The following is a 10,089-nucleotide window of genomic DNA, read 5'->3' on the forward strand; positions in this document are numbered from 1 at the left end:
TGTATTATAGATCAATTCTAACTCCACTGCTGCTAATTGTGCCTCCATAGATAGCAGCAATGTATCTACCGCTTGAGTGTCAAGTGTATCATGGGTCACCACCCTATCGACGAGTGTCAAGTGTGTGTATAAGCAACAAATGTGTACGAAGAAATATACAACAGATAACGAAAGTCATAATTAAGTATTAGAATTTTTCTTGTTTAATACAAAACTATTCAAAACATATATAATAAAATATTACATAACACAAATATTGTTTTAAAAACTAACTACAAAGCATAGACTTTCACTTCAGCACCCTGGCGGAGCCGCATCCTCGGGCTCAGCCTCCTCCTCTTCCTCGAACTCTGCACCAAAATCTACGGTACCAAAAATGGTGCCGCAGGTAAGTAAAATCCAAACACCATTAGATAAAAATATATAAAACTCAAACAATACGCATGAAAGGATGCCAATGCTCAAAACCCATAAAATCATATTTTTCCACACACGTCAAAAATCTCATCTGGCCCAAAAACATATCCTTTCCAAATATCACGCAAAAAGTTACATTTGGCACATATCCAACTCAAACCATTAACCAATTAATCTGTATGCACCATAACCTCCCCTAGGGGTCATCCGCACACCCTGGCTCCTGTGCCACACCTCAGGTAATGACCGCACGTGTGACACCTAAATGAGCGATGCCCAGTTCCACGCCCTCCGCATTCGAAGCCAAGCATCCTCTAGCCCTTGCCAGTGAAGGGCCACGGAGTCGATGCGTATAACGATGTCCAGTTTCACGCACGGCACGTTCGTAGCCAAGCATCCCCTAGCCCCCGCACTCGTCGTCGCCTAGCGACAACTCAGGGGACGTCACTTAGTATATTCTGCTCCCGAGTGACCAGAGGAGCTCCACCGAGATAATAACTTATCCCGGCTTGGGCTCGTAAGACACACGCTCCCAAAATCCATTTACGCCAATAAAACGAGATTTTCTCAATTTAATTAAAATGCACATGTATGCAATATGTAATGCACGCCTCATGGCACAAATAACCAAGCAATCACAAACAGTCAAAACCAAGCACTCCATCCTCAATCCATCCGACCCCCGAACTCCTCGGACTTAGTCCGGAATCAACCAACCAACAGATAAATATTTATTGAATGAGCAAAATATATTTAAATCTAAAAGTAGGGTTTGGAAAATACTTACAGTGCTATATGGTATTTTTTGAAAGCTCGCGGTGTTGCAAACGGCGGAAGAAAAGCAACGTAACAGTAAAATTTCACTGTGGCCGTGGGTTGTAAAGTACGCACTTTTGAACGGGGACAAACCAAAACTCGGGATTGATAGGGAATGATCTAGGGATGTTTATGAAGATAGTGGAAGTAAGGGTTGGCCGTGGGTGGCGGCGAAAATGGCGGTAGGAGGGCAAAATACCCAAATCGGAGAGTTAGCTTGTGGGGACTGTTCTGGCGACGGATTGAGGCCGGAAATGGGTGGTTTAGGATGGAAAGGAGTCAGTGATGAAGTGGTGAACGTGGTGGCCGGAGGTGGAGCGACGATGGCAAATCGGAGCAAAAGCCGTTCGGAGTAAATGGTTTTCCCAACTCCCTTGAAATTCCATGACACATGCTCTCAACATGTCTTCAAGGGTCTGAATGGTGCGCTCTGATTGGTCATCTCTCTGCAGGTGATATGCAGTACTGAACTTCAACTTAGTACCCAATGCTGCCTGTAAACTCTTCCAGAATTGAGACGTGAACCTTGGGTCTCGATCCGACACTATACTCTTCGGTATGCCGTGCAACTGTACTATCTCTTTGACGTACAAGCGGGTTAACTTACCCAAGGAATCGGTGTTATTAACAGGTAAGAAATGAGCACTCTTCGTTAACCGGTTAACAATCACCCAAACAGAATTTTTCCCACTAGGCGTCCTCGGCAAGCCCACTACAAAGTCCATCGTGATGTCATCCCACTTCCACTCAGGAATAGGAGGGGTTGGAGCATACCAGCAGGTCTTTGATGCTCGGCCTTGACTTGACGACATGTGTGGCATTCCTCAACATACAAGGCAATATACCCTTCATTCCATCCCACTAATAATTTTTCTTCAAGTCCCAGTACATCTTTATACAGCCGAGATGAACTGAATAAGGGGCCGCATGAGCTTCTGCCATGATCCACTCCTTGAATTCTGAATCTTTGGGGACCACCCTACAGTCTCGGAACCGAAGAATTCCATCTTTATCCACACTATAGTGTAATGGCCCTCAAGATTTTCTGACTCTTTTTCTGATATCCAGCAGCTTCGGATCCTTCCTTTGAAGAGTCTTCAATTCCTCAAAATCAGTTACCCGAATATCAAGAACTGAAGATAATACCTCCACTTGCTGTGAACTCTTAATAAGAAGTCTTCTCATCCCACAAAGTAAAGAATCTAATTCTGACGGCTCGGCTTCATCTTCTAAGTGTGATTTCGGCTCAAAGCATCAGCAACTATATTTGCCTTCCCCGGATGATACTTGATCTCGCACTGGTAGTCATTGATTAACTCCAGCCATCGTCTCTGCCTCATGTTCAGATTCTTCTGGGAAACAAGTGCTTCAAGCTCTTGTGATCGGTGTATACTTCACAAGCTTCCCCATACAAAAAGTGTAGCCAGATCTTGAGAGCAAAAACAATCGCAGCCAATTCCAAATCGTGCGTCAGATAACTCTCCTCATGGTCCTCTAGCTGATGGGATGCATAGGCAACAACCTGTCCTTCCTGCATAAGGACACAACCCAATCCAAATTTAGACCCATCCCTGAAGACTACGAATGGCCTATGCAGTTCTGGAAGCGCTAACACAGGTGCTGCGTAAACTTGTTTTTCAATTCTTGGAAGCTTCTCTCATACTTATCTGACCAAACAAATTCTGCATTCTTTCTAGTCAACATTGTGAGAGATCTGGATAGGCAAGCAAATCCCTCCACAAATCTTCGGTAATATCTGGCAAGTCCCAAAAAACTCCAGATCTCGCACACTATTGTCGAACGTTGCGATGTCAAAATGGCTTCCACCTTACTAGGATCAACAACCACTCCGTATTGGGAAACCACATGCCTAAGAAATCTGACTTCCTCCAAACAGAATTCACACTTGCTGAGATTGGCATACAACTAGTCTTCTCTCAATTTCCCAAGAACTAGACGAAGATGATACACATGCTCTTTAACATCTCAGGAATAAATCAGAATATCATCAATGAATACTACCACAAAGGAATCCAGATAAGGTCGAAATACTCGATTCATTAAATCCATGAAAGCAGCAGGGGTATTGGCTAATCCAAACGGCATCACCTTAAATTCATAATACCCATATCTCGATGTGAAAGCAGTTTTGGGCACATCCTTGTCTCTAATCTTCAACTGGTAGTATCCCGACCTCAAATCAATCTTCGAGAACACAGCTGCTCCTTGAAGCTGATCAAATAAATCATCGATCCATGGAAGAGGATATTTATTCTCGATGGTCACCTTATTTAATTCCCGATAATCAATGCACATATGGAAGGTTCCATCTTTCTTTTTAACAAACAGAATTGGCACACCCAACGGCGAAGTACTTGGTTGAATGAACTCCTTATCTACCAGCTCTTGCAACTGAGTCTTCAACTCTTTTAATTCAGCTGGTGCCAGGCGGTAAGGAGCTTTATGTACAGGAGTCGCTCCAGGTTCTAAGTCTATAACAAACTCCATTTCTCGAACAGGGGGTAGCCCAGGCAAGTCATCCACAAACACATCGGGGAATTCTTCCACAACTGGAATGTCTACCAAAGACTTCTTCTCAGACGGCGTGGACACCATCTGGACTAAGAATGCATCCCCTCCCCATGCAATCTCTCTTCTTGCTTGAATTGCCGATATAATTACCGGCTTTTCTTTTAGCTTACTTCCCGCAAATTCCAGACGATCACTATCTGGAAGCTGAAAGCTAATTACCCGACTTCTGCAATTAATACTCGCAGAATATCGGTATAGCCAATCCATCCCGAGAATGATATCAAAACCCAACAGCTTGAACACCACCAAATCAGCATCCAAGAACCTTCCATCAAAATTTAATAGACAACCCAAAGCAACCTTGGAACACTACACCATTTCACCGTTGGGTAGAGCCACTACCAATGACTTTGGCAAAGGTTCCGTGACCAAATTAAACATCCGAGCAAACGTGGAAGATACAAACGACTGTGATGCACAGGAATCAAACAAAGTGTAAGCATAAAACTCATATAAATGGACTCTCCCTATAATTACTCCAGCATCATGGGTCACTGATGTCTCATCATCCACATCTCCGGGTGTGACAGCATAAACCCGGGCTTGCACTGCTTGTCTTGGATTTGTTCTTCCACTGCGTCGACCTCCACGGCTTCCTTGAATTCTGACGAGGAACTCACGAGCAATATGTCCCACTTGGCCGCATCAATAACACTGGGGTCCACCGCTCAGCCGACACTCGCCCTCATGAGCTCTATTACAAACTCCACAAATTGGCACCCATCCTCCCATACAAACACCTGAGGATGCTTGCGGTCTAGTTCCGGTTCGCTGAACAAATTTTTAAGGCGAACCCGAGCTACTTCCTTCACCAGAAAAACTCCGCCTTTTATGTCCTGGAGGGGAGCCCATACTCAGATTATTCTCTCGCTCTATAAGGGTGGCCACATCCACTAAATCCTGAAAAGTGGATATCCAGTGACTGACCACAATACGGCGTATATCAGGGTGTAGTCCCTCCTGGAAACGCTTGGCTCGCATTTCCTTTGTGGCGATGAGGTGGGGAGCAAATAGCTCAAGTTCTATAAATCTCTGGGCGTACTCTTCCACTGTCATGCTCCCTTGGACCAAACTTGAGAACTCTCTTGCCTTTTGCTTCCTTACAGAAGCGGGAAAGAAGCGATCATTAAACTCTTTCTTGAAGCGTTGCCAGGTCACAGCGGCGAAAGATCCCAATTCCGATTCCAGCATTACCCTCTAGGTATCCCACCAATCAGAAGCGGTGCCTTGCAACAGATAGCTGGCATAGAGTACTCGTTGCACCTTGGTGCAACCACACACCTCAAATGTTCTTTCCAAGTCTTTGATCCACTTTTCAGCTTGAAGTTGATCCTCTTCTCCAGTGAAGTGTGGAGTTCTATGCGTCAGAAAGCGCTTATAACTACATCCAACTTGCACCATGCCACTAGGCCCTCCTGGGTATAGCCAAGGCCCTCCCTGATGTGACCAAGGACCTCCTGGTTGTGGCCAAAGCCCTCCTTGTTGTGGCCAAGGCCCTGCCTGCTGTGGCCTAAAATTCTGCTGTATAAACTCCGTCATCTGCCGTATTGCTTGGGCTATGTAGTCATCTCTCGATGTATCCTCCCATGACTCCTGAGTAGATTTCCTTGGTCTCAACATTTTTTCTGCCACAATACAACCTTTGACCCTCTTTAAGAAAAACAGATAAAACCAACATAAAACCAAAAACCAAAATCAACACCACATAACAAGAAACAAAAGAAACCAGCATGCAACAACATAACTAAATAAATAAAAACAAGCAAACAAGTTCAAACAAATAAAACAAATCAAAATAGCAACTTTACTTAACATAATTTTTAAAACACAACTTTAAAAACATTCTGGTACTACCTACGGGACATGTGGTTTTATCCAGAGCCAAACCGCTCTAATACCACCTGTGATGCCCCCAAATCCCCACGCACAGACACGGGAAAATCGAGACGTCTGAATGATGACATCATGGGTCACCACCCTATCGACGAATGCCAAGTGTATGTATAAGCAATGAATGTGCACAAAGAAACATGCAGCGGATGATGAAAGTCATAACTAAATACCAGAAATTTTCTTATTTAATACAAACCTATTCAAAACATACATAATAAAATAATATATAACACAAATATTGTTTTAAAAACTACCTACAAAGCATAGACTTTAACTTCAACACCTCGGCGGAGCCGCATCCTCGGGCTCAGCCTCCTCCTCTTCCTCGAACTCTGCACCAAAATCTACGGTACCAAAAATGGTGTTGCAGGTAAGTAAAATCCAAACACCACTAGATAAAAACATATAAAACTCAAACAATATGCATGAAAGGATGCCAATGCTCAAAACCCATAAAATCATATTTTTCCACGCACGCCAAAAATCTCATTTGGCCCAAAAACATATCCTTTGCAAATATCATGTCAAAAGTAACATTTGGAACATATCCAACTCAAACCATTAACCAATTAATCCGTATGCACGATGACCTCCCCTAGGGGTCATCCGCACACCCTGACTCCTGTGCCACACCGCAGGTAATGACCACGCGTGTGACACCTAAATGAGCGATGCCCAGTTCAGCGCCGCACGCGTTCATAGCCAAGCATCCTCTAGCCCTCGCCAGCAAAGGGTCACGGAGTCGGTGCGTAGAGCGATGCCCAGTTCAGCGCCCGGCGCGTTCGTAGCCAAGCATCCCCTAGCCCCCGCTCTCGTCGCCGCCCAGCGACAACTCAGGGGACGTCACTTAGTATATTCCACTCCCGAGTGACTAGAGGAGCTCCACCGAGATAATAACCCATCCCGACTTGGGCTCGTGAGACACACGCTCCCAAAATCCATTTATGCCAATAAAACGGGATTTTCTCAATCCAATTAAAATGCACATGTATGCAATATGTAACGCACGCCTCATGGCACAAATAACCAAGCAATCACAAACAGTCAAAACCAAGCACTCCGTCCCCAATCCATCCGACCCCCGAACTCCTCAAATTCAGTCCAGAATCAACCAACCAATAGATAAATATTTATTGAATGAGCGAAATATATTTAAATCTAAAAGTAGGGTTTGAAAAATACTTACAGTGCTATATGATATTTTTTGAAAGCTCGTGACGTTACAAACGGCGGAAGAAAAGCAACGTAACAGGGAAATTTCACTGTGGCTGTGGGTTGTAAAATACCCACTTTTGAATGGGGTCAAACCAAAGCTCGGGATTGATAGGGAATGGTCTAGGGATGTTTATGTAGCTAGTGGAAGTTGGGGTCTAATCCCTCCAACTTTTGGGAACTTCAAAAGGCTAACCTCATTGTTTTTGTTCAATAATTCACTTTTTGGACCCATCCCTTCAGAATTTGGGAATTTGGGGTCCCTTGTCCAATCAAGCCTCCAAACAAACCATCTTAATGGTTCAAGTCCCCCATCATTAGGAGATATGGGAAATCTTACTCTTCTTCATCTCTACTTTAATAACCTTTTGGGCACCATTCCTGAAGAGTTGGGAAACTTGAAGCGTATCCAGAATCTACAATTGAGCAGGAGCCAACTGCATGGCTATGTTCCAAATTCATTTGTTCATTTGACAAACTTGAACATTCTATACCTTCGTGACAACCAACTTTCTGGTGAAATTCCTCAAGGAATTGGAGATTTCATGAACTTGACTAACCTACAAATAGACACAAACCAATTCACTGGCTTTCTGCCTCAAAACATTTGCCATAGTGGCTCACTTCAGAATTTTTCTACATTCAACAACCATTTCACAAGCCGAGTCCCCAAAAGCTTGAAAAATTGCTCCAGCTTAATCAGAGTCCGCTTAGATGGAAATCAACTCACTGGAGATATATCTAATGATTTTGGAGTCTATCCAACCTTGAACTACATAGATCTAAGCTACAATAGATTTTCTGGCAAAATTTCAAGTAATTGGGGATAGTGTCCACAATTAGACTCCCTAAAAGTTGGTAGAAACAATATCATCGGCAGTATATCACTAGAGATTGGAAAATTGACTCAGGTACATGTGCTCGATCTTTCTGAAAATCACATAGTTGGGGCTATTCCAAAAGAAATTGGAAAGTTGACTTCTCTAGAGCAATTGATGTTGAATGGCAATCAATTTTGGGGTGATATACCATCAGAACTTGGGTCATTGACTAATCTTGAATACCTTGATTTGTCTTCAAACAGATTGACGAATTCAATTCTAAGTAATTTTGGGGATTTATCGAAATTGAATTACCTGAACTTAAGCCATAACAATTTTAGCCAAACGCTTCCAGTTCCCCTCATGAGCTTATTTCAGATCTCCGAAATGGATTTGAGTTTTAACTCTTTAAATGGAGAGATACCATCAGAAATTAGCAAAATGCAGAGCTTGGAGAAACTTAATCTCTCCCACAATTATTTTTCTGGTTTCATTCCGACAGCCTTTGAAGAAATGCTTGCCTTGTTATATATTGACATATCATACAATGATTTTCAAGGCCCCATCCCCAGCAGCAAAGACTTTCTAGATGCTCCCATAGAAGCATTACAAGGGAACAAGAGACTGTGTGGTAACGTTACAGGATTGGAGCATTGTAATAACTCCTCAAAGGAGAGCCACAAAGTTGTGTTTCTTACTGCTTTCCCTATTATGGGAGCACTTTTAGTTATATTTGCTTTCTTTAGAGTTTTTATTGCCTTTAAAAGAAGAAAGAAAGATCCAGAATCAGAACAATCTGAAATGCATGAAGTAGAATTTCTTTCTATGACAACTGTCAATGGAAGAACATTGTATCAAGAAATCATGAAGGCAACTAAGGGTTTTGATGACTTATATTGCATTGGGAAAGGAGGATGTGGAAGTGTTTATAATGCAAAGCTGCCTTCTGGTGTTATATTAGTTGTGAAAAACTCCACCCAGCACCTGATGGTCGAAAATGATTCCAGAAAGAATTCATAAATGAGATAAGGGCATTGGCAGAAATAAGACATTGAAACATTTTTAAACTTTATGGCTTTCGTTCACATCCAGAACATCCATTTTTGGTTTATGAGTACTTCGAAAGGGGTAGCTTGGCAAAAATCATGGAGAATGAAGATTCTACCAAAGTACTGGATTGGAGTAAAAGGTTGAATATTGTTAGAGATGCTGCTTATGCTTTATCTTACATGCATCATGATTGTGTACTGCCAATTATCCATCGCGATATATCAAGTCACAACATCTTGCTAGATTCTCAATATGATGTTCATGTTTCAGACTTTGGCACTGCTAAACTTCTGAAGTTAGACACATCCAATTGGTCTTCCTTTGCAGGCACCTATGGATATGTAGCACCAGGTACTTTACTTCTTTTTTCTCCTAATTTAAGACACACACACACACACATATAAGGAATGCATGTTTTGATTTATTTTTTCTTTTCTTGGCAAAGCTTGCTTATACAATGAAGGTAACTGAGAAATGTGATGTATATAGCTTTGGGGTATTGGCTTTAGAAGTCCTAAGGGGAAAGCGCCCTGGTGATTTCATTTGCTCTCTATCATCTCCATCAGCTATGAAAAACATGCAATTGAAGATGTTTTGGACAGGCGCCTCCCATTTCCCCAACCTTTAGTTGAGGATGAAGTTAATACGGTTGTGAAGCTTGCATTAAAGTGCTTAAATTTTCAGCCACAATCTAGGCCAACTATGCACTTCATATCCCATGTCTTACAGGCTCAAACTGCCCTTTCCTAGAACCATCTCCATCTCCATATGAAGTTGCACCAGGAAAGTATCAGAATATAATTTTAATCTGTAGTGTTGAAATATCAAGTCAATTATTGTTCAGGGTTTATAAGACAGTGCTACTTTATTACAATTCATAAGTCGTATTTTACAAATGATTCCTTGCAAAGATAGAAAGGAAATGCATCAAAATTCTTATGTAGTAGAAACTTTAGAATCCTCAACAAGTAGAAAAGAGAAGAATAAGGTATAACAATTATACAAGATGCCACGATTTCACTGGTTTAGCTAAAAAAAATACCTACCACCAAAAAAAATGAAGAACAAGGGACTGATAAAAATAAATAATCAAATCCAAAATGCTAATTTTCCAAATCTCCCAATCAATCAACCTGATGGACGGGAAAAAAAAATGTGGAAAAGAAATCTAGGTTAGAAAATATAATTTCTAAGGTATTTTTTTATTCTTTGGTGGGGGGTGGGTTTTTTGTGAGTTTCGTCCTTTTTAATATTAAATATGATTATTTTTTCATGATAAATATAATCT

The 10,089-nt window shown here is 41.9% G+C and overlaps 1 protein-coding gene across 1 annotated transcript; it reads left to right on the forward strand.

Moving 5' to 3' along the window:
- The first annotated feature begins 7,256 nt into the window (after positions 1-7,256).
- On the forward strand, positions 7,257-9,429 carry LOC122289259 (MDIS1-interacting receptor like kinase 2-like). Its single transcript, XM_043096240.1, has 4 exons — positions 7,257-7,746; positions 7,876-8,700; positions 8,844-9,142; positions 9,247-9,429. The coding sequence occupies exons 1-4, from the start codon at positions 7,257-7,259 to the stop codon at positions 9,427-9,429; spliced, it is 1,797 nt and encodes a 598-aa protein (XP_042952174.1).
- Positions 9,430-10,089: the final 660 nt, after the last annotated feature.

This window comes from Carya illinoinensis, chromosome 12 (genome assembly GCF_018687715.1).
Source record: "Carya illinoinensis cultivar Pawnee chromosome 12, C.illinoinensisPawnee_v1, whole genome shotgun sequence".
NCBI classification, from domain to species: domain Eukaryota; kingdom Viridiplantae; phylum Streptophyta; class Magnoliopsida; order Fagales; family Juglandaceae; genus Carya; species Carya illinoinensis.